General features: G+C 35.9%; 3 protein-coding genes across 3 annotated transcripts; 1 reads left to right on the top strand and 2 right to left on the bottom strand.

The window, feature by feature from the left end:
* Window positions 1-1800: 1800 nt before the first annotated feature.
* Window positions 1801-7516, bottom strand: LOC113702384 (pyridoxal kinase). Its single transcript, XM_027223573.2, has 13 exons — window positions 7301-7516; window positions 7101-7203; window positions 6420-6513; window positions 6174-6278; window positions 5755-5838; window positions 5440-5513; window positions 4906-4970; window positions 4733-4796; window positions 3616-3681; window positions 3260-3316; window positions 2571-2615; window positions 2429-2482; window positions 1801-2207 (listed from the first exon to the last, which is right to left on the bottom strand). Exons 1-13 carry the CDS (start codon window positions 7363-7365, stop codon window positions 2067-2069), a joined length of 1017 nt encoding a protein of 338 aa, XP_027079374.1. The 5' UTR covers window positions 7366-7516; the 3' UTR covers window positions 1801-2066.
* Window positions 7517-16645: 9129 nt separating this feature from the next.
* On the top strand, window positions 16646-18143 carry LOC113701574 (uncharacterized protein At1g66480-like). Its single transcript, XM_027222297.2, has one exon. It carries the CDS (start codon window positions 17319-17321, stop codon window positions 17799-17801), a length of 483 nt encoding a protein of 160 aa, XP_027078098.1. The 5' UTR covers window positions 16646-17318; the 3' UTR covers window positions 17802-18143.
* Window positions 18144-22210: 4067 nt separating this feature from the next.
* On the bottom strand, window positions 22211-22901 carry LOC113701622 (uncharacterized). The gene has a single exon (XM_027222370.2). The coding sequence runs from the start codon at window positions 22704-22706 to the stop codon at window positions 22473-22475; it is 234 nt and encodes a 77-aa protein (XP_027078171.1). The 5' UTR covers window positions 22707-22901; the 3' UTR covers window positions 22211-22472.
* Window positions 22902-24767: the final 1866 nt, after the last annotated feature.

The raw sequence follows: 24767 nt of genomic DNA, 5'->3' as shown, positions 1-24767 counted from the left end.
AAATTTCTAATTCTCATGCAAACCCCAGTTTATATACTGCCGCCAATTTTTAATTCACACTTTTTTCGTCTATTTTCTGTATCATCGTTTCAGGTAAAGGCGTGCGCACAATGTTAGGCGCTCCTGTTTTAATGTTGCGCCTTCTGGTTATCGGTTGAGTCTAGAGAATAAGAATTTAATCGAGCTTGACGAGTCGAGTTGTAATGTAACTCGTGAGTCGACTTGATTTATTTGCCTTGGTCAAAACAGTAAAGCAAAATAGTTCATGTTCTGACTCTACAAAACTTTTGCTCCTATATTGCTATTTATGTCCTTGAGATATGTTCTTTTTCTACGGAAAACTAGGTGAGAAGTACCATGTATCGGGCGGGTGTTTGGTGTATGTGGTTAAAGAGAATTTTTCATTGAACAAATAATAATACATTTAAAAAAAGTAGTCATCAAATATGACAAATCTAATAATAGTACATTCTAATTGTAGCACATACTTGTATATTTTGCTTTATTAATGCTTTTATAATTTTACTATATCCAAAAGACCTCTACAGATGTCAGTTGAAAATTACCAAAGAGGAGACATAAGTTGTTTTAAACAAAGGAATACCCTCCAACTAGTTATTGCACAACATGTTTATATGTCTTTGTGTTAATTGCACAATAAAAATCACACTTCAATTAAATGTGTCTATAACACCATTTCAATAATTACACCAATACATAAGCTTATATGAGTTATATTCGATGTAAAAAGGGTTGCAAAATAATTTCATATTCCAAAAATACCCAAATGTCTTCATAAATCAAAGTTTTAAATGTACAAAAATGAGGGTATTTTGGTAAATATACCTAAATACATGGTGCCTTCAATTATAACAAAAGTTTTAAAAAACTTACACAACATTTCACATTTCCAAAATATCCCTATCCATGCAGTTGAAATTCAAACTTCCCGTTAACCACAACTCATTCTTATATAGTATAAGGATTTTACGATCTCTTTTGAATATTATGTTTTGCTACAGTTCAAACTCTTGAAATTGTTTTTAGAGTTGATATCTCTTTTTACACATCTAACAGAGAATTGATATTTATCAATATGTTCTTAAAAATATATATATATTTATCAGTATGGTACTCAAAAGGCATGATAGAACTTCTCCTTTTCTATAGGTTAAGAAAGTAAATGATTAGTGTAATATGTCCAAAAGTTACATATTACTTGACCAACAAAATTAAAAAATAAAAAGGGCAATTAATATGATATCAAAACTATGATCAATCATCCGGCTGGCAGATAAAAAAGTTTGCACCGACTATGGGACCAGACCGAAATTGACGGCCTTCTTAGTTCTTAGGAAAACATGTTTCAGGCCCGTTCTCACCCATGAAGCAATTTTAGCATGCTCCGCGGACGTGTTACTTCAGCAACTGATTCAGAGTCCCACATAATCCTGCCTGCAACTGCATTGTTAGACAGTTTTTCAGGCGAATGTGATCACGACTTTAGATTAGAATTTAGCTATTCCATAGACAAAAATGGGCTCGCAATCTCAACTTTCTTTTAGTTTTAAAATAGAATCATAACATGCACATTGTTTGGAATGTAGTATTGAAGAGTTGCTTTCAAAGTGAAAGGAGAGAAGGTCATTCATTAATCTCCTGAAAGCTACCCTACCTATGATTTTCTTCATCACCAATCATTTCGACTTGTTCATCTTTCGGTTTTTCCTCATATTCATGTTCGTATAACGTGTGGTAGGTTAGCCACAAAACCCAGTCAGAGATTCCACTGGATACTCATTGAGACAATCAAAAGAGGAAGATTCCATCATGTTCTCGACTTGTTCACATTGGCAGGTAGTGTTCCATCTTGTTTATTTCCAGAAGATCTTTTAGACACTTCATTTATTTTTGTGCTGGCATAAGCCATTCAAGTTTGGCAAGCCTTCCTTCTGTGATATATCAAGCTTACAATTTTTTCTTTTTTACTGCAATGACTTGGTACCGTTAACGGCTCCTGTATCCATCAGAATGGTCCCAGAATAAATCTCCATTCTTACATCCATTCAATTGTATCTTTCTGCCTTGTATTTGGCTTCTGGGTTTCGAATGTCATCTTGACTCTGAATTAACCGAATCTCCAAACTGCTTGATTGGCAATCATATCCAGCCCTTCGATAATCATTTAATGTTCTCACAAGAAGTGCCTGTAGAAAGATAAAACAATAACCTAATAATCAAGTTGCAAAAAATAAAGTATCCAAGGAAAAATGCCTTTTTACAATCCAGATAAGTATTGTACAAGGCTAACATAATTATTTATTTATTTATCCAGCTTTGGGTGTTTTCGCTTGTGTTACGGAGCATCAGCAGTTCATATACCACCAAATTATTAAAATGCAAAAGGTAGCAGCACCTAGATTGATACCTGTAAGCTTGATACAGCCAACTCTGCTGCTTTCTCAAGATTGTCAGGGTATCTCTAATAATATAAAAACAAGTTAAAATCAGAAACAAACAATTATGGAAGAAATACGGTAAAGGATTCGATTTAGGTAACTAAATATTACATTGCTCCATCCAAGTAACAATGCAGTCATTAGATCTCCAGTTCCCTGCAAGAAAGTGATTACATAATGAAAACGAGAGAGCTCTAAATCCAACTTAAGGTCGAAGAAAACAAATTCACAAATGCCGTGACATCTCAAATTTGTCCACATCACCCAGCAGCTCAAAAACATTAAATGTGTTTATTAACACAGAGTTCAGACCAAACAAACAAACATGAACAAATTAGCATTATGGTTCAGAATATAGTTCCAGCACAATCTAGCACAGACCATGTCTAAAGATTTGTATCCCATTCATTGAAAATGGGGATATTAAGGTTTCTCGAACCAACTTTGAATTTATGGTCTTTCTCAGACCCGTCTACCTACAGTTTCCAATGTCTTATAGTTAAATCTTCTAGCAACTTCGCAAACTGGCTTTCCAAGTGTGAATGGTTACCATGAGTTTGAGTTCTTTCTGCGATGAAACAACTCTGTTGTGATCAGATGAGTACTGTTATTTCCTTATTCCTTTACATAGATCAATTAGATCAAAAATCATATTCAGTTACACTTTATTCTCAGTTTTAGTATTCATATTCATCAAGAAATTATGGGTTGTAGCCTCATCCATAACAACTTTTTGAGCAACTCAAGTACTTCATGGATAAACCTGTCAAAAGATAGATTAACAAGAAACTGATGCATACCGTGAAATATGCAGGAATTTTGGGTATCGCAATCTTGAACTGCTCAGGAGGCAGGGCCTATCACAATCAAGTGCCAAGCAAATACGAATAAGTGCATAGTGATCTTACTCTGAACCGCCACATAAAATTCCTAGTGAAGGAAAAATTCATCCAAAGAATGACACCAAGAAATATGGAGAAAAGATAAACTTCCAGCTCTCTACATTCATATTTTCCATCAAGGTCCATAATGAATGAGAACTAGCAAATCGAATAACAAGAGAAATTAACCAGGTTCTCATCCTAAATCACTATAGCATCGACTGGCACAGAGCTATAGACCTTGTACATATCATCATAAAAAAGTCCGTCCTCACCTTCTCTTTTCTATGACTGCCAATAAGAATAAGATTCCCGTCCATGTTCATGCTTGTTATCACAACCTGATACAGGCCAAGAGCTTGAATGTTATAGAATTTTGCACAAAAGATTATGACATAATCTTATATAGATCTTGAGTGGTAAAATATATATTTTTTTTAACACGAAAATACATGCATGTCAGATTGATTTGTAACTTCTTTGTATGTGAATTGTGTTTTAACTGATCAAAAAGTCAATTATTTCTTATGAGTTTCCACAAAGCATAGCTAGTGATTTCCAATTACAAAAAATTACCCCTCCCAAACACAATAAAAGCAGGAAGAAATGGTCAAAGGAAAGGGTAGCATATGAAAGGCATTAGACAAAAGCCCTACAGTGGGTAACTGACTACATATGCATCAATAAATGTGTCCCTATGGGTGGTTGTATACATGCATAGAGACATACAACACTCTTGATGAATTTCTATAAACTGATAAATTCACACAATTTCAAATAGACATACAATAAAGCGGAGAAAAGAGTGTGTGTCGCTAACTCTTATCAAATTTTGTAAAAGATAATGAGTTTGTTTAGATAGGAAGCTATTTGAAATAATTACTGTAGCATTTTTGTGATATGATGTATGTGAGATAAAAAGATGGTTGGAAATTGTGTGTATGATGCAAGCAAAACGAAATTTGAAATTTTTATTTGAAACTCTTGCAATCCAAACACACCCAATGTTTGTTGAAAAGAGAAAAATCAGGAGAAAGAAATATGCATTACAACAGAATATGAAGTACTGCTCAGGCATTACTAGGATTGAACAATTCAAAAAGAAAGTGCTTACCTGCTCCAACTAATCCATTTAGTTGGAAAGATTTTTTTTTTTTTAAAAAAAAGCTTTTTTTTCAGTCTCTATAAAGCAAATAATGGAAGAAGTTTCTTCTCCAAATTATCATCTCAGGAAAGTAGCAAGCTGTAAAATATATTCTTTATCCTTCGAGCATTCTCCGAAACAAAGCTACTAAATTGCATGTTAATAAAAAGCAACACAACTATGTAGCATGTGTACACAAGTTTTAACAAAGATCTAGATTTAATTCTCTAAGTTAAAGCTATGTAAACCTTTGGGGGTCCAGCAGTGTGTAGTCTATTACAAGCTTCACGTCCATCTTGTTCGGATACAATCCTGTGATAAGCGAAGTGTGCTTAGGGAGTGTAAGGGATATTGCAACAATTACAAGTAGAAAATTAAATCAGACTGCATGCCTTAAGTATCAATTAGATGCGATGATTACCTGATGCCAGTCAAAAGTTCTGCTTCAAACTGATTAGGTGTCAACATTGAAGCAACAGGAACAACCTAAGCAAATGGAGCTTACAAAATATTAAAGCCCAATGAAAGATTTCACTAACTAAAGTCGCAAAAATAATGTGAGAAAGTGAGACCAGTAGGCAACTATTTTAGATGAAATATTCCAGGGAAGCTAAATTGGGAACTATACTAGGTTTTTTCTGTCAGTCACAAATGTAAAAGACTCCTAAAATCATCTTGTCTTAAGAGTAGTTAAACTTCAACTCCATGTTGATACAAAATTTTGATTTGTAACTAGACTATCATACATATAATTGCGCAATACAACCTGAAATTTTCAAGGCTTTCTTGTTTTCTACATCAAACTGCTTATTTATTTCTGACCAAAAGCTGTGGTTGGCACGTTAGCAGAAGTTTGGGCAGTCAGTAGTGAAGACAACATTTACTATATATAACCTGCTATAGCCCTTGAATGTAACGTCATATATAATTTTGAATGAAGAGAATATAAAGCTACCTTCTCACGATACACTGAAACCAGCTCTTGAGGGACATAAAGCTTTCCTTCATCACCCATCACTGGATCACAGACTGACAGAAGATTCCACTTATAGCAAATTGTATACGCTAGTGAAAGAATTGATAATCTAAAGAAGCCACCCTCTTCACCCACCCCATCACAAGAGCAAGCATGACATATCAGTTATACTGCTTTTTAAAGGCTAAAATAACCCAATTGTCTGGGCTGGGCTCAAACCAGGAGAATATAATAGCATAACCAGTATATGAACAGAGTGAAAAGAAGAAGAAGAAGAAGCAGCATTTGACTTACCATATGTAAGTCCGGGGTTGATTGCCCGGAGCTTATCAACAACTTTAAGCACAGTGTTCAGGAAGGAGACAGAACCAATATAACCTACGATATACAGCCAAAATCAGCACACAAACAGATTAAAAGTGAATTCTTATAGCAAAGAGAAGCACAAACATGGACGAATGTTTTTTGTCTACTATCCACAAAACAGTAATAAAATAGCATTTTCTTAAACGGTCAATTAACATTATTATGTTAACTCTTACCACAAACTTTCTTTGTGATTGAAAGTACGCAATCAAACTAATTAAAAGAGCAGATTTAAAGGTTCATAGGTTTCAGCAGAAAAGACATCAATGTAGCTAACGAAATGGATCAGAATCCTGAAAGTTTAGCAACACAACAGATCAGCAACAAATTTTGGTGCTCTTATATACCTGTCAATAAATGTGTATAGTATAACAAATCATTGGCTTCAAGACCTTCTATTAAGTCCCATAGTTGATCTCCATTTAATACCTGCCCCTTAAAAGTTGGGTATCCTGCATAATCCTCAAGTTCATCAAACAAAAATCTAAATGCAGCTCTAGATCATTTATGCCTGAACTTTTACAGATTCAGAAATGACCTTTCACCATAATTCAGGGGTCAGACTGACAATGAAGTGGATATAAGCAGCTTGCCTGTGTGATTCGAGAACTGCACGGAATTGATGGGGTCCACATCATAGCCCAATAGTTGGAGAGGAAATACGGCTGATTTGTTGCCTACATACCCCTGAGCCAAAAAAGTACTAAACATCACCCACGCACCAGTCTCACATTATATGAGCAGCACAAACTAATACCAAGATGAAAAGAGGTACAATCTCATGGGCCACAACTACTGCTTTAATGTACATATCTTTGCTGAATCATGACAAGCTCACGAGGTACAAAACAATTGCTTTAGAAAGTTTGAAGTAAAAATATTCCAAGGACTTCAACAGTTTTACTAATGAAATATAGGGAGTAACGGCTGTTCCACGTCAGATTATGCAACCAGTACACCCAGTTGGCTTGCTGCACTTTCAATTATGTTACACCCGATGCATAAATTTGGAGTTCAGATTTTTTTTTTTTCCCTTTAACTTGGTCTCTGTAGTATCACCATCGTCGTTTACATATATGTCATGAGTAGAATGACCAGTTAATGCAGAACCCAGATAGAATTTCCAAAACCTTTCTATTCTAACGGAAAAAAACAGGAACAAGGATTTCATGCCTCTGACATGCAAAATTTGTACAAAGAACATATATAATTTGGGAAGATTAATCTAATTTTGAGCATGAATAATCAGAGTCAAAGCAATGATGATAATATACCTGAACCGTGTGAGACTGTATACTAAGGACTCTGCCAGTTTCAGACGGTAGAGCCAATGCAAGCACCGGCGGCGCCATTGCCGAAATCCTGAAGCTCCTTAACCTACAAATTTAATCCCAAAACCATCAAAGATACAAAAGCTTGAATTCAGAAGGGGAAGAAAAAAAAAAGTCAATTTCTTCGGGAAACAAAAGTTCACCTGCAACTAAAGAAGCTTGGAAATGGCTCCGATCCAGGGAGATAAAAGGTATTTGCCTTTATCATATGCCACTGAAACTTAGCTTCTCGTCTAGATAATGCATTGATCAATCTACTTTTCCAACTCTTTCAGGTAATATTTATATCTAGCAGATCAGCAAAATGTTGATTATTGAGCTTTGAACTAGGATTTGCGGAAATTGTTGGGTAAGCTGTCGTCTGAGAGACCCGTAGTGGTTGGTAAAACGTGAACGAGGGCAATTTGGTCATTTGAGGTGGGAACATGGGGACAGCCTGATTACAATCTACGCAATTGCTTACGACGTCGGTTGGAAACGGGGTTCCGCTGTAATTAGGGTGAAGTTTCGCCGATGCCGCCACAAGTTTGGAAGTTTTAATTGGAGCCATTCACGAGGCGCCACGAAAAGTGCTCCTGGACTCGAGTTTCATATCTGCCGTCCGATAAGATATCGAGCTGAAGGGGACTTTATTTTTGTTTTTTGCTAAAAAAGGAAATTCTTATTGACCAGATAAATGAAAGAAAAGAAGTAAGGATTTTCTACCAGCTTTGTACTGATCGAATGTAGGGGTGGCAATTTCTGACACGATCCGAAAATACGACACGAATCTAATACGAAATTAATGGGTTTGGGTTGAAGTTTTGGAGGTTCGGGTCAGAATCGGGTCAAACCCGATGAACCCGAAAAGAAAACAGGTCGATTTCGGGTCAACCCGTGGTGACCCGATATGACCCGTTTACAAATTAAAAATAATTTAATAAACATAAAAATTATTTTATCTAACTAAACTAAATCATTCTTTTTTTTCAAAGGCATTAATTACTTAATCCTAAATGAATTTATTTACCTTGTGTGAAGTTAAAATTATTATATTTGGACAAATAATATAATTCATTTTAATTTATTTTATATTTGGTTTGGGATAAAACACTTTTACGGTGTTTAATTTATTTTGGATTTGATTTGAAATTATTTATTTAAATTTTTATTACTTGATGATGTAATTAATTTTGTGAGAAATTGATTTTATTAGAATTTACAGTGATAAATTAATAAATTAAAATTAATTTCTGGGTCATTTCGGGTCGACCCGCCAACCCAAAATTTTCGGGTTCGTGTCAGATATACTGACCCGTCACGGGTTGACGTGTCGGGTTCGGGTCAACAGATTTTTTGACGGGTCGGGTCAACCTGATTGGACCCGAATTGCCACCACTAATCGAATGTATGTAGAATAGGAGTGTACTAGTGTGAATACCCGTGCTACGCACGGTGCTGACATTATTAAAAAAAATAAAAATAAAATGGTGAACAAATAAAGGTGAAAAAATTATACCAACAAAATTAAAATGTAATATATGTTTAACAATAGTTTGAAATATAATAAATGTGTATATCATTCAAGAATTGTCTTTTTTTTTAAGATGGATCCTAAAAAAAAATAAAAATTTATATTAAAAAAGGGAATGACATATTTCTACAAATGAATGTAATTGAATGTTGTTAAAATGAAATACTTACAAATACTAAGCATTCGATTTGATAATCTTGTTTGAATGTGCGAACACTCTTCACACCAATCCACTTTTAGTACGAATGCCAAAATTGGTGATTTAATTAACTTTGTTAAATTTTATGGAGTGCGTACTACAAATGAAAATGCATGATCTTTACATTTTTGTAATAATGACTTGTACTTCGATTGCACTTGAAAATTTTTAGTCCAACGAAACTACTGAAAATTTCCCGTTATTGGACCTCCCCATCCCACACGTCCGATTATGAGCACCGAGGCGAGTAGACTGTAGAGTAACTCACTTTTTTCCAACTTCCAGCAAGTAGCCCACTAGCGCCAGCCACACATATTTGCAATCACAACCCCCCATCCCAAAAACCCAGCAAAACCAAGCACCACTAATTGAAAACAAACCAATAAATGCACTAAAATGCCTCCCATCTATACCTCAAATTGCACTTTAACCCACAAATTTTTATTTTAGGTACTTTGACCGCTTATTGTTATTTTTTTGTGCGAAATTATCCCTCTAATTGCTTTTGTCTTTTTCGATTTTTTCACATGTCGCTAACTGCTTCATTCTCTTTGCTATCACTTGTATATTTAAAATCAATTTTTAATATTAAATAAAAAGGAATCCATTAGTTTATAATATGTTCATAATGTAGATAAATTCTTAAATTTGGAAAAGGGCATATGTTCTTATAGGCTTTTTTTCTTTTCTTTTTTGGGGGAAAATGAGTTTGTTCTTGTAGGTTTTTTTTTTTGGATATAGAATTGTTTTTCAAATATTTTGGTTCTTAGTCCCTACTATGTTTAAACCATCTTTTAATATCCAATTCAATATAGTCTTTTAATTTGGTAACCTCTATAATTTTTAATTTATTCTTTTGGTTTAAGTTTAGTTAGAATTCAGAATTTTTCAAATACCAAGAGAAATCATATTTTTTTTTAGTCACCGTCTTCAATTTCCCATCTAATGACCCTTGTGGTTTTACCGATTATGAATAGGATAGATGATGTGGTTATTAGAATTTAAAAGCTACCGCCATAGTGTTTCTATTCCGTTTTTCTTTATTTCTTTTGGGTCAAGGTAATCTCTAATCCTTTCAAGTGAAGTTTAAATATGATTGAAAAAACAGGGCCTTCAAGTACATTGCCAAGTAGCTTTAATGAGCGAGACTATTGCAGGCCTAAAAATTGAGATTCCAGAATATCACGTTGGTTAATTATTAAAGGTTAAACAGGCCCTGCTCTGATGGTTCGAGTTTGTGTCTTATCATGAACAATAAGTGCAACTAAACTTTACAATTTTGTTTTTCACACACATCGTTTCCACTTTTCATTTTTGCTGAATTGCTGCTGTTTGAGTAGCAACAGCATGGTCGATGCATAAATCATGCCTTTAATGGGTCTTTTGGAGCATGTGCTTGTGATTTTGTGTTTATACTTTATCCCACTGTTGAGTATCTTTGCTTTACGGTGTAACAATAAGCAAACGACCGTTCATAGGATTTTGTAAAAAAATTTCAGAAATAATGAATGATCGGAAAATCAATGTAATATCATTCATGACAAAAAGCAAATCAACAGCAAAACATACTTAAAAGGCAGAGGGGACTGACCTGAAAAATTAAGCTAGCAAGAATATACTTCAGTTCTCCGCAAGAAGGTAGATTTTCGCTGAAGTCGGTGCACATAATCTCTTCCATAACTGCTCACAAAAGAAACAAAATCAATACATTTACAAAATCAATAGAGAACAAAAAACAAATAAGAAACTGAGAGAGAGGGTGAGGGAATTGGGGGTGGAATTCTTTGGAGGAGTTTTAATTGGGGTGGAATTCTTAAATTGGAGGACTTTTAATTGGAGTGAACTCTTAATTGGAGTGGGAAACATGGGAGAAAATGAAGGGGAAAACGTGGAATGATGATTAGAGAATTTGTAGGAGTGGTTGTAGGATGAGTTAAGAAATAGTTGGAGTGGACTCTTAATTGAAGTGGGAAACGTGGGAGGAAATGTAAGGAGAAACGTGGGATGATGATTAGAGAATTTGTAGGAGTGGTTGTAGGAAGAATTAAGAGATAGTGGGAATATTTTAAATTTAAATTTGATTGGTGATAAGGAGAGTTATGACCCACTAATTTTTGTGTATTAAAATAAATACAAAAATTTAGAAAAAAGAATGAGAAATTTAGAAGTCATTGAGAGAGTTTCTGCTAAAAACCTCTTCTTGAATATATATATAAATATACTCGTGTGAATACCCGTGCTACGCACGTGCTGATATTATTAAAAAAAATAAAAATAAAAAGGTGAATTAAAAAAGGTTAAAAAATTGTACCAACACAATTAAAATATAGTATCTGTCTAACAATAGTTTGAAATATGATAGAATGTGTATATTATTCAAAATTTACCTTTTTTCGGAAGATAGATCCTGAAAAAATAATAAAAATTTATATTAGAAAATGAATGATATATGAATAAAAATGAATGTAATTAAATGTTGTTAAAATGAAATACTTACAAATATTATGCATTCGATTTGATAATCTTGTATGAAGGTGCGAATATTTTTCACACCAATCAACTTTTAGTACGAAAGTCAAAATTGGTGATTTAATTAATTCTGTTAAATTTTGTGGAATGCATATTACAAATGAAAATGCACGATCTTTGCATGAATTGATTCGTTGGTTGAATAACCTATCACCATTGTCCTGAGAATTAAGTACGTGCGAAATTCAAAATTAGTGTATTTTTTTTACATAGTTTATAAATAGCATTATAAAAAATAAACATATATCAAGAAATTCTACTTTTTTTGTAATTCTATGAGATAAGAAGTATCACAACTAAATACGAATCGTGCATGTCTGTCATGTAGATTAAGATGCATGTTACTACTGGAATCTCTGATTTGTATGTTAATATTGTACCTGTTTCACAAATAAAATGTTATATAAAATACAAAAAATTTGTTGAAATTAAAGGTACATGAAATTAATTACCTAACAACAGTATCGACCACGTCATTACAATGCATACACACTGTTTTTGAAAAATGACCTTCACATAGTTGTCCATAATTTTTGTATAACTCATAGAACATGTTTTCTATGTTAATGCTCTGAATGTAAGCAAGTATTAGAAAATATTTAACCTAGTAAAAATGAAAGAAAGTATAAGTTATAATTATAACTTTAAAAAATTTGTGCAGTAATTAAATTAAATATAGTAAGTTTACCGTATGCATTATTGTATATTCGGATATCCATATTCTCTTTGAATTTGCTATCGACAATGCTTGTGATATTATAAAATTGCTTAATTTCAACCACGTAACTAACTTTCGAGCACATGTATCTTTTTCAAACCTACAATTTTTTGAAACACATGTTGATAAGAGTATGAAACAATATTTGGGAGTGTTTGGATAGTGTATTATTTGAAATATTATTTGGAATAATTACTGTAGCACTTTTTATGATGTGATGTATGTGAGATAAAAAGGTGGTTGAAAATATAAAAAGATGGGTTGAAAAATGTGTCTATGATGCAAGCGAAATATTATTTGGGATAATTGAGGTATCCAAACAAACCTATTAAAAGTTTGATGTAATGTTACTGATGGAACTCACCAACTGTGCAGGTATCGAGCAAAATATAAATTGTGATTGATATACAATTTGCTAGCTCCAATTGTACAAAGTGATGGTCCTGCATAGTACGGTTATATTCGCTAAAAAACTATTCAAATTATATAGAATATAAGTAAAAGCATTTGATTTACCTATGAAATTTTGTACGCAAATACCACATGTTAGTAAAATATTATTTTTTGTAGCAGACTGATATTATAGGGTTTGTAGTATATTCAATAACTTGATACTCAAATCACTGATGAGGTAAAGTTTGTCTAAATAAGTTTTACAGTGTCCTAACTCATTGCAAAAGAAAAAAGCGCTAAATAGTCCTAATTGGCATCGCAAGTTAGGGCAACGTGCCAGTGGCATCTAGACCTAATTTTGTTTTTGCCAAAATCTAATCCTAATTGGTTCTGCTGTTTCTTGATCATGTCGTATGCTTCCGAATTAAAATTGTATTAAAATAGCATGTGAATAAGCATTTGTCTTTAATTAAGGAGTAAAAAGAATTTAAAGTATAAACAATAAATTATAAACGGTTTATGAAGTAGATTATGGAAAAGTTTTAAATTGAGAGGGTTTAGAAAAAAGAATGAGAAGTTTAGAAGCCATTGAGAGAGTTTCTGTTAAAAACCCCTTCTTGAATACATATAGATATAGATTTCTACATTTAACGTCTGTACCTTGGGTATGGTACTGTATCTAACTCCCTATCTGTACCTTGGGTATTGTACTGTATCTAACTCCCTCTCTTGCTTCTTTGTTTTCTTTTTTACCTTTTCTTTTCTGCAGTAAAGTTCAAATGTTCAATATTTCAGATAAAGGTTGAACATGAGCTTAAAAATAGTAACAACTTTAATTGCATAGAACAACTAAAATTGCAATTAAACTTATGGAAAATAAAAGTAATAAGCAAAATTTCATAGGTTTAATTGCATTAGTAATAAGCAAAATGACCCACTAAATACCCAAATGATGCATTATCGATGTTTAGCAAATCGACCCGAAATTAGACACCCATTCAATCTGATTCTATGTTATATTACCAAATGAAAACCGAAAAATTGGTCAAATTAGGTGAAAAATCGCCTTCAAAATTCAAACATTGAGTTGGAATTTCTTTCACTTCAAATATGTACATAAAAATTATAAAGTAAATTTTATATACACTGTCAGTATATACACTATCACAATTGCATGAATGATACATAAACAAATTTTAAATTTTAAATTCAAATTTTGCACATATATCATATATCTAATGATGATAGTGTATACACTGACAGTATATATAATATTAATCCAAATAATCATGATAACAACATATTATGCTAACTCAACATGTTGACGGTTGAAAACTTTGACTAATGCCTAGGTCACTCTATTGGATGATTTTAAAGCCTCTATCTTAACCACTAAATCAAGGTTTTTTTAGCGTTTGTAAACATGCTTATATAAAATATTTTACAGTTTTATACACATGGAACGTATTTGCTCACCCCATGATACTTTGCAAAACATGCTAAACTTTAATATTCATTGCATAATATTTTATTTTTTCATAACTTGAACCCACAGAGATTATCATTCTTCACTTTTTCAACTAAAGTTAAAGCTGCTTATCTTATCATTATAGTGTAAAAAAAACCTTATAAATTTGCTAAATTAAAAAGAAACAACATATTTTAAATTTTCAGGATATAATACGCTTAACTGACTATGACATAACCAAGTTAAAAAAATAATTAACATCTTAAAATTCATACTTGAAACACTAATTGTCATATTGATATTATGGTTTCTTTAAAATGCATATAGACTTTGAAAAAAAGAAATAAGAGAAATATGAAAGTTTTTCTTAAGCTTAAAAATACAAAAGAAAGTCACCGATAGCAATGTACATGGATGCCTGCCTAAACAAGGTTGGAATGAATGCGAGATTATTATCAAATTTTTAGTATCAAATGCAAAATGCACAAACCGCACGCTTGGGCTCTTCCATGCTCAGGGCAACTTAAGCAAGGGCCTGAGGCAAAAAGCCTGGTCTTATCTTATGAGTGTACTGTTGAACGAATGAGCATCTACAAGGGGCCACATAAGGAGAGAGAGAGAGAAGGAAAAAAAAAAAAGGCACATCCGACATCTGTTTCGGATTCTTTACCCTAAATCTAGGACCACAGTGCACTTGTCGAAAGGCTGAGGTTGTGCAAGTCTCCCACCACCCGAAACCCACGTCACCTCAATTCCGACATCGGATATTATTCCAATCCCGGATTTTGTTTTTAGGGCAAACCCCGAATCCTTCCCATGATGAAGCGGAAGAAGTGGTCGGAGCTGGAAGAGCAAACCCTCCTTACCAAATACTCTGACCTGCTCAATTCCGGCACCTTAGCCAAGCTCAAGACCAGAGAAAAGAAGTTCAAGCCCATTGCAGACCACGTCAACTCCATCCACCATCTCCGGGACCCCAACAACTTCCGATTCAAGTGGACTTGGCGTGATGTCTCCATTAAGGTCCAGAACATGCGGCACCAGTACTTGGGCGTCAAACAGAAGATTAGGATATCGGACAGCGAGTTCAATTGGGACGACGGCGAAAATCACTGGGAAAACTTCTTGAAGTATAAGGAAGTTTTCGGGGATGTTGAATTAGAAGTAAAGGGTAACGGTAATAGTCATAATAATTGCAATAACAGGAGTGATCCAATGCAGGAAGCTTCATCTGCTGGAGGCGTAGCGGAGTTTTTCGAGGAAGAGGGTGGAATGGGATTGAATTTTGGGATTGACAGTGAGGAGATGGATGAGGAGGAAGAAGAGGAGGATGGGGAGTTTGGGGAAGATGTGGTGGGGGTTGGGATTAGCGATGGCGAATTGGGGGCTGAGAGAGGGGAGAGAAAGGAAATCGAGGATTCGGGTTTCGACCATCGGAGGAAATGGAAGAAGGGTTTTGATGGAAAAAGGTTTAGGATGGTGGGTGCTCAGGTGGTGGAGTTGAGGGATGTGGTGTTGAGAAGGGAAGAGAAGAGGAGGGAGAGGGAGTGGACCAGAGAGGAGGAATTGATTGAGCGGGAGCAAAACAAAAAGGAGAAGGAATTGTTGTGGGAGAGGAGGAATTTAAAAAGGGATGAAGATATGGAGATGAGGGAATTGGAGTTGGAAGAGAGGCAAATGATGTGGGAAAGGCGCGAATTGGAAAGAAGGGTCAGGTTGGAAAGAGAAATTGATGAGGAGAGGCGGAGGAGGATGAGGTTGGAGGAGAGGTGGGAGGAAGAGAAAATGGAGTGGAAGGAGAAGATGGTGGGAATGCAGCTTGAACACGAGAAGCAGATGATTCAAATGCATGCTGATTCTTGCCAGAATCAATTGCAAATGTTAGGAGTCATTGCTAGGCTCATGTGCCAGTTTCTTGGGTCTGCCAGCGATGCATTGGGTGGTGGTTTGGGAACTTTGCACCCTCAAGTTTTGCAGAATTTGCAGCATCCTGGGGGCTTGGGTGAAGGCGTGAAACCAGATGCTAATTCACCCTCTGAATTTCTGTAGAAAATTTGCCTCCATGTTCTTGTTGCTGTTGCTCGAATGAGATGCTGCATTGGTCAATTCGTTCGCGTCAATCACTTCTTTGGGATGATACTGCTGAAAGTATTGGTCTTTTCTCTTTGTGAATGGAACTTCTTTTGGTCACAGCATGATATGGTCTTTTTTTTTTTCTCTTGCAAAACGATGCAGTTGCCCTTGGCTGTTGAAATAAAATGGGAAGGGAGGCAGGCAGGATATAACTTTATCTTTGCATTTACTAGATGATTGCATTCAGGACTGCAATTGTGTGATTGGGACTGAGTCATTAGTATGGTGGTTGAAAGTCATTTTACGATTCTGAGCTAGTGGACGCGTTCATTTGCATTACCATCTAGAAATTTGGATCCAATTGGGACTCTAATTAGGTAAATGCTGCTGTCACCTCTTGTATACTTTTAAGAAGTTTTTGTAGCAATTTCTCGTGATCCAATTTGGCCACGATATCTGCCTTTTTAGTTAAAATTAGCAAGAATGATGTATAGAAGTATAGGAAAACTAAGGACAAGTCCATCGAAGGTTTCTTCTTGAAAATCTCCACTTTTGTTTAAACCGAAACGCAAAAGGCTTAGAAGGAAATTCAAGCACCGGATGAATGCCAAAAAATTTTACTACAACCAAATAGAATGAAATGTATTTCTCGAGTTTTCCCAAGAATATTACAACCAAATCTCAAGTTGTCAACCATCTTTGATCTGATTTGATTTCATTCATGATCGAAAGATGAGTAATTCAATAATATCTACTTGTATGCTCTAATATCTGGATTGATAATTAGTTTCGAAAAAAGAGTATAAAAAGCTCGAGGAAATGACCCAAACAACGACCTACAAGAGGATTCATCGTACATTTCCCTTCATTAATTTATTTATAGTTAACTGCACCTTTTGGTTATACTTTTTGAAGGATAGACAGGCCCCACAGGCCCCCAATTTTTAGCACTTTACATCCAATTTCCAAAGGAGAATTGATCGCGCCTCCCGAGTATAGGCGGTCACTAATTCGTTAGATAAGGGAAACATATCAAAAGTGACAGCAGACAAGTAGTTTGCTTTGGTCCAAATGGAATTTTTGTTTCCCACTTCATAATCAAAATCATTACGGTTAAGTGGGACGGAATCTTTAATAAAGTTGCACATATTCACATCTTCTTAATCCATCATCACCATATATGTAATGTAACTACCCCCCGGAGGGAACTTAACTCTGAGTGGGATAATTATTTAGTGAGATTCATTGGTTCATAAATTTTAAGAGAAATGGGCAACAATATTACAGGAGCAGGAGGAAGAAAGAAGGCAAAGGTAATGAAGATTTCCGGTGAAACCTTCAAACTGAAAACACCTGTATTAGCTTTCGATGTGGTTAAGGACTACCCGGGTCATGTTTTGTTGGAATCAGAAGCAGTAAAGCGACATGGGATCAGAGCAAAGCCATTGGAGCCTCAAGAAGAGTTGAAGCCCAAGAAGATATATTTTCTTGTGGAATTGCCAAAGCTGCCCGAAGAAAGAGCGCCAAGGAGAGCAAGGTCTGCTGTTCACATGAGCGCTAAGGACCGGCTCGAGTGCCTGATGTTGTCAAGAAGATCAGGCTCTGATGTTTCGGTTCAGAGACAAAATCCAGCAGGGCCTGTTCAGGTTAAGATGAGGTTGCCCAGAACCCAAGTAGAGAAGTTGGTAGGAGAAAGCAGAGATGAAACAGAGCTTGCTGAAAGAATTGTTGATCTTTGCATGAAGAATTAATTCTTCTGATCAGGAAATAAGTAGTCCTAATTCCATTACCCCGTTTAATGGAAGAAACCCCAAAGTTTGGTTGCCTTGGTGTACAGAGAGATTCACGAGACATGAAGGATTAAGTTGTTAATTTGTTTTTGGGTAAGTTTTAAGCAAATCCTTTAAATTTGTGTTTACTTCTTGATTGGTTTTGCTCAGACATATGTTAGCTTGTTTGATACTAGTTTTGATAAAAACCTTCGAGCCTTCCTATTGCAAAAGGACTGTAGTCTTCGAAGATTTACCACCTATTGTCTTGACAAATTACGGCTTGGCAGATTTCATATTACGTCCTACAATTTTGCAGGCCTATATCCTACGGTTTTTTTGTTTTTCCCCTCCTCTTTTCTCTTTGACATTTTGAGATTTAATCATTGAATGAACCAAGCTAGTTTTTGCTTGGTAGCTGCCACTGAAAAGGTGAAAAATGACCAAATTCATACAAAAAAGAAAAGCGGATGTATTGTGTAATCACTGAATTTTGGCCTCGAAATTGGTCAAAGAAGGCACAGAAAGTGATTTCCGTTTTTGGTACAGCGGAAAAATGATTTCAGGGCAGGACAAAATAGTGGTCGGCAGTAAGAGCCTTTGTTAGTCAGCAGAGAAAAGCTCCATCTCTGTCCAACTACAACTTCAATCAGATTCACAGGAAAAGGAAAATCAAAATCGGTCGACGTTCGCCGAATCTTTTTCCTTTGGCTATGTGCAAAACCAATTCTCAATTAATCAATCTTTGTCTTTTTTTTTTTTTGTTTTTTCTTTCAAAAAAATTACTGGAGCTGAAAATTGACATCCCATAATCAAAAAATGAGAAGAGGCCAACTTCCCAAGTCCCAAATTGTGCCTAATTCACAGACATCTTCTAGATGTTGGACTCGAAAGACTACAGATGTTGGACTTGGGCTCGGCCTTTGGGCTAAAACCCGAAAAGTAAACCTTGACCCAAGACTAGAAACGTGTCGCTTCCAATACGTTTCATGGAATAAATAAACGCAACATATGCAAGTGATCAAATCTACACACAGCTAAGCCTGCAAGTAACACACAACTGCGAACTTTTGAAAATTTCTTTAGCACAGTTAACCCACACCCGGCATCGTCCCTCATGGGTCATGACACTCTTTTATTCTCCAGTAGAAAGGATTAGGCGCAACTTTTACTTTTTAGTAGAAGAAACTATTAGAGTTACAAGGGTTGCCAAGATCAACTAGCCATTTTATTTCTAACACATATTTCTCTTTACAATCCGCATGTTTGCGCCAATACAACCGCCACCAAGAAGGGGAAAAAAAAGGTGAAAAAAAAGAAGACAGGGCGAAGCCCGTTCATGAAACAAGACTACATGCAAATCCAAGTTCCAATCAAAATTGTTAGATTGATTGATCAAAGGCGCGGTGGCAAGACAAAAGGTGACGGTGATCATTTGGATGGCTGAGGAGAATCCGGAATCAAATTCCCATCGGAGTCGTACAAAATCTTCCCCGAGAAATCCAACGGACGACACTTTTCTCCTTTAATGATGGTCTTCCTCCAAACAGCTTCTTCATCGTCATCACCATCTTCATCCTCTTGTCCTTCGTCCTGCACTTTCCTCCAAGAAATCATCTTAGCCAAGAGAAGAGCTTTACTGCTTAGGTTGCTTTGGAGCCTCGCAACTCGCCTCTTATTATCACCCAGTCGGACCGTTTTCTCACCCCGGCGCCATCGTGATTTTCTGGCCTCAGAGCCGCATAACAGCGCAACAACAGAAAGTATGGACAAGACTGCTATTGGCATGATGAGAAAGGTGATTGATGGCGGTAAAAAAGCCGGTTTATGGAAGGGGAATATTCCGGGCATAGTCCTGACCATGGCTGCAGCAGAACCGACTGACAAAGGATGATCAATCGAGACGTAGAAAATATAAATAAATGAAGAGAGAATGAAAGATTGAGAAAGGGGTGATCGATCAAGAAAGGGAGAGAGTAGGCCTGAACACTAGCTATTGGTTCTACTAGGCGACACCACACCACTGCACTAAGCCTCGTATAATGACGTGGTAGACTTTGAAGTTGAATGACTTCCAAAATGAGATGTCACTGTAATATTTTTCTTTTGAAAATTTGAACCGAACCAAAAAAAAAAAGTGTAGAGAGGATAACTCTGAATTGTAATCCAAGAAAAGTGAGGTAGTTATCGGTGAGGACTGAGGAGGACCTGCTGACGAAGTAGTGGTACTACAGAACAGCTAGGTATTTTTTACACAACAACAAACAAACAAACTGTCTAAATTATTATTGTATTTATTTATGGGATATTTATTTTGGGATTTTAATTATCCTACAGTTTTAAAGCGTCAAATAAACAACAATACCACCGTGTTTTACCCGTTTGATTGACTATGTGTTGACGAGATGCGATTTGGCAATCTCGTCCTTCAATAAAACAGTGATTGCTCTTTGGGTAAAAAGATTGATTAATTGACCGAGTCACCTCACCTGACCTCACCTCTAGTGGAGTCCAAAAGTGGACCTCTAGTCAGCGTCAACTCCCGCTTACCATTTAGGCACCGGTCATTGCAGGATATGCATTACAATTTACAGCCACAGTCTGGAAAATCAATTTACTGATCACTCCTAGAGGCACTTGCAATTGCAAGGGAAGATATATATATATATATATATATATATATAGATTAGCAACATAGGCTAGCTATCACTCTGTGATCGAACCCCACACAAAATTGCTGCAATTCGGATGTTTAGGCGGAGTAACTTTGGGGAGATCTGATCAATATGTTTAATGATGAGTTCCATTTAAGGAGTGCGAGAAGAAAAAAAAAGGGTATAAATAATACGATTTTTAATGTGAGTGATTAATCCTCCAAGTCCAAAACAACAAGGACCTCATTCAGATTCTCCTTTCTCCGTTTCATCGCCATCGCCAAAGGTCAGAGTAAGGCTGTAAACGAATCGAACTGTTCGCGAGTAACTCGAGTCAAACTCGAATTCAAAATATAAAGCTCGTTAGCTCGCGAGCCGAGTATATATATATATATATATATATATATATATATATATATATATATATATATTATTTTTTATTTTAATAGCAAAATTATATATATATCTTTAATATTTTATTATTTATTAAGAAAAAATATTATTTTATTTATTTTTTAAAAAATAAAATAATTATTTTTTATTTTTTTGAGTTTGAGATTTAAATTATCAGTTCGTCGAGTTCGAGTTTAATAAAACTGAGTTCAAGTTTAATAAAACTAATTCAAGATTCGACTCGATTAGAATAAAATTCGATTCGACTCGACTCGTTTGCAGTCTTAGATCAGATCATGAATCAAGATCCGTTTCAAAGTTGAAGCTCGTTCAAACTTGCGGGTATAAGTGACCAGAATTCAATCACGCCAAAGATTGAGACAGACTTTTGTTTGTCAATTTGTGAGACAGACTTTGGTTTGTCAATTTGTGGGACGGTAAAGGGAAGATAGGGCATGAGTTGAGAGATTATTCCATGATACCATGCGGTTATGTAGGCTCAGGTAAAATTTCAACAAATGGCAAGCTCATTTTGCTTTCTTTTTTTTCCCTTCACTTTATTTTTTTAATACTAGTCAAACAAGGAAAATTCATAGTAGAATAGTTTACACGAAAACTTTTACCAACACAGAATGACACGACGGTTTTCTGGCTGAAGCAGGTTTCCTTGTGATAAATAGACAGGATGCAGAATATTAGTCTGGTAACTCGATACCTTCAAATTTCTGCTGAAAGGACAACTTATCAGACGACCTTTTGTTTTGGATAAATTCCGATATATTAATACACCAGCTACGGATTAATGGTTATGCATCCTGATCACCAGCCGCAGCATTTTCAATTCCACGACTCATATTTGCTTGTTTTAAGCCCCAAGAAATCCACTGGAGCATCTTCCAAGCCAAGTTGGCTTGGTGGTATTATTAAAAATATTAGTAAAAAGCACCTCACCTCATGCAATTATATATATATATATGGACAAGGGGCACAAACGGTTGCACCGTCTGTGACGATTTGTGCATTTTCCAACAGCGCGTAACATTTTTTACACGTCGCGTAACTTTCTTTACACACGAAGTAACTTTAGATCAAATTTTTATGAATCTCACACATGACTTGAAAATTGAGTTACATGAAAATTGAGTTACATGCTGTAATCTGATCCGCACAAATTTCTGAAGCCACATGTGGCCTTGAACTTTCAGGAACGGTTGTCTGACAACGGGACAACCGTTCGTTCCCCATTTCCATATATATATATATATATATATATATATATCAACTCAGAAATGATTGATCAGGGCAGGGTAACGGGGAGAAGACAAACACTAGCAACAAAATTCATGATCAATCACAAAAACATCATAGCACCATTCATTCATAAAGTAGTACATAAAAGGAAAATTAAAAGAGGAGGGGGAGAAAAGAAAACGAAAGAGTTAGACAGACAAGACAACATTGGTGAAGAAACAGTCCCCAGCTAATAGACTAGTGAAAAAAATAAGAACAGAACAAGACAACAAGTCAACAACAACACCCACATGTATCATGTATGTGACAAGATCAATGTACTAAGTATATCTCACTACCGTCGTGACGCGAAATCTCAAATAGGGATGGAATTTGAGACGGAAGGAAAAACGACGGTGGCCGGATGAGCCATGATGCGGCGGCCCTTCATGTGGCGAAAGCAATAAACCAGAGCACCGACAGGCCACTCCACCAGCGCAGCGGCCGCAAATGCCAAGAACCCGAGCGTCGGACCCACCACCTTGCACCTACAGGGGTTGCCGGCCGTGCCACACTGCACACATATTGGAATTGGAGCTCCAACTGCCATGACTGTTTTCTAGAGTACCTTTTTAAGTATTTAGGAGTGAATAGTGAAATTTACTGATTGGATTGGAGAGCACCAACTAGTAAAACCAAGTAGTAATAGAAACGGATGACCTCTGCGACAGTGCGTATGGTACTGGCGAATCGAATCATGAATTCGTGCGAATTTTGCACCATTTTTATAGGATTTTGGCAACTTGGCTTGAATAAGAGAGACATCATGGGTAAATACCTTGGCGGTGGCATCGGGAACAGGAACAGGAACAGGCCAGCAGGGGTTCTACGTGTGGCTTGTTGAGTGCGTTTGTTTACACGTGTTTGTTTCCAGTGGGAAGTTGACACGACGCCATTGCTTCTTTTATCTTGTAAACTTCAACTGTTTGTTAGGTAAGTAATGCAGCTCACTCAAACTGGTTTCCAGGAACAGAAAACGTGATTCCACGAATTTAAACCTGGGCTTCAATTTGGGCTAAGACAACAGGCAGGGAGAAATGAATAAGACCGGCTTTTAGGCTGCCCTAAAGGCATGAGCCTGCAAAGATGGCCCTTTCTTACTCCCAGCCCTTTCTCCTGACTGGCCCTGTTCCAAAGGCATAAGCCTGTGTGTGTGTGTGTCTGTGTGTGGAGCTTGGAGGGCAGGAAGGCGTCTTTTCCGGTTTCCTTTTTCCCCTTTTAAAAGCAAATGAGTTGATGGGAGTTGAGCCTGGAATATAACTATTCCCATCAAGTGCTGATCAATGACACTATTGATTACTACATTTTACCATCATTTAATTAGTTGTAACTACTCCTTACACGAAGATTAAATTTTTTTTTTTTACATTATTCTGTCTTAATATTACTCCATGCTGCCCTCAAAACAAAGATTACTCCACACTTTTTTTTTAATAATAATAATGGCTGAATAAAGAGTACTCTGTAATAAAGAGGAAGCTTTAAATTTTCTTCCGAAATTAGCTGTCAAGGAACAAAAACTAGTTAATTTACCACGTGTTGGAGGGATGAGACCCTCGAAAGAATTGTGGCTCAAATCTAAAGCAACTAAATTTGTCAAGTTTCCGATACCCGGTGGAATTAAGCTTTCAATCGAGTTCAAAGAAACATCGAGTTGTGCTAGTTGTGTAAGGTTTACTTGAGAAGAAGGAAGCTCGCCTTGAAGATAGTTGAAAGATAAATTGAGATAGGTGAGTTTAGAGAGTGCACCTAGAGTGAGAGTAATACGTAAGTTACTAAAAAAATTACATTAGATTCCACATAAAAACTGAATAAAACCTAAACAATATTATTGTAAAAGTTGTAAAGCAATACACTGTAAAGGAATGCAGCAGGTTCCCAGTTGTTAAAGAACAAATGAAAGTGCACAATTTGGGGTGCGTATTAGATTCGACCCCGTTGCGTCATGTACAAGTATTCATTCTGTTTTCAACAACTCGTTTTTGGAATCGATCCAACCATTCCAATCTGTAAAAGCCAAGCCAAGAAAGTTCTTCCCAACTCCATAAATTACGATACCTCATTCATGATCATTAAATCAGCCAATAGCTAAGCTATGGGAATGGGATCCACGAGTTTGACGGGTCAGGTGGTTTGCTTTTGGCCTCCTCCAAAACTTCACACCACACATTTTATTAGAGGCTTTGATCAGCTAGCTGCTAGAGGAAGTACGTGCATATTTACCTGCTCGTACCTGCAGTAGCTGATTGATTTCTAAAATGCCAAGATACGTGAGATGCCCTTTCCACTTTCCAGCACAGTGAGATGATGCCAACAAAACTGTAATTGGCCATCATCGAATCCATTAAGGGAGAAAAAGAGACATATATATGTTTGTGAGTTTCCTCAAACAATTAGTACGTATAATTGAAAGAAAGTTGAACTAATAGTGATAATAATGCCAACGGCACACTTTTCATCGATCTAGTAGGATGTATGAAGCACCACGATTGTGATACTAAAAGTTTAACAGCAAAATTTTGTGGTCCTTGAGAATTGAACATTCCGTTTTAAGACGAGCAAAAACACAGCCAATAGCCTGATATGCCACACATTATTAGATGCGAATTGT

The sequence above is a fragment of the Coffea arabica genome, chromosome 7e, assembly GCF_036785885.1.
Source record: "Coffea arabica cultivar ET-39 chromosome 7e, Coffea Arabica ET-39 HiFi, whole genome shotgun sequence".
Lineage (NCBI taxonomy): Eukaryota > Viridiplantae > Streptophyta > Magnoliopsida > Gentianales > Rubiaceae > Coffea > Coffea arabica.
The sequence above is the reverse complement of the archived record's forward strand: the minus strand, read 5'-3'. Positions and strand labels throughout refer to the sequence as shown.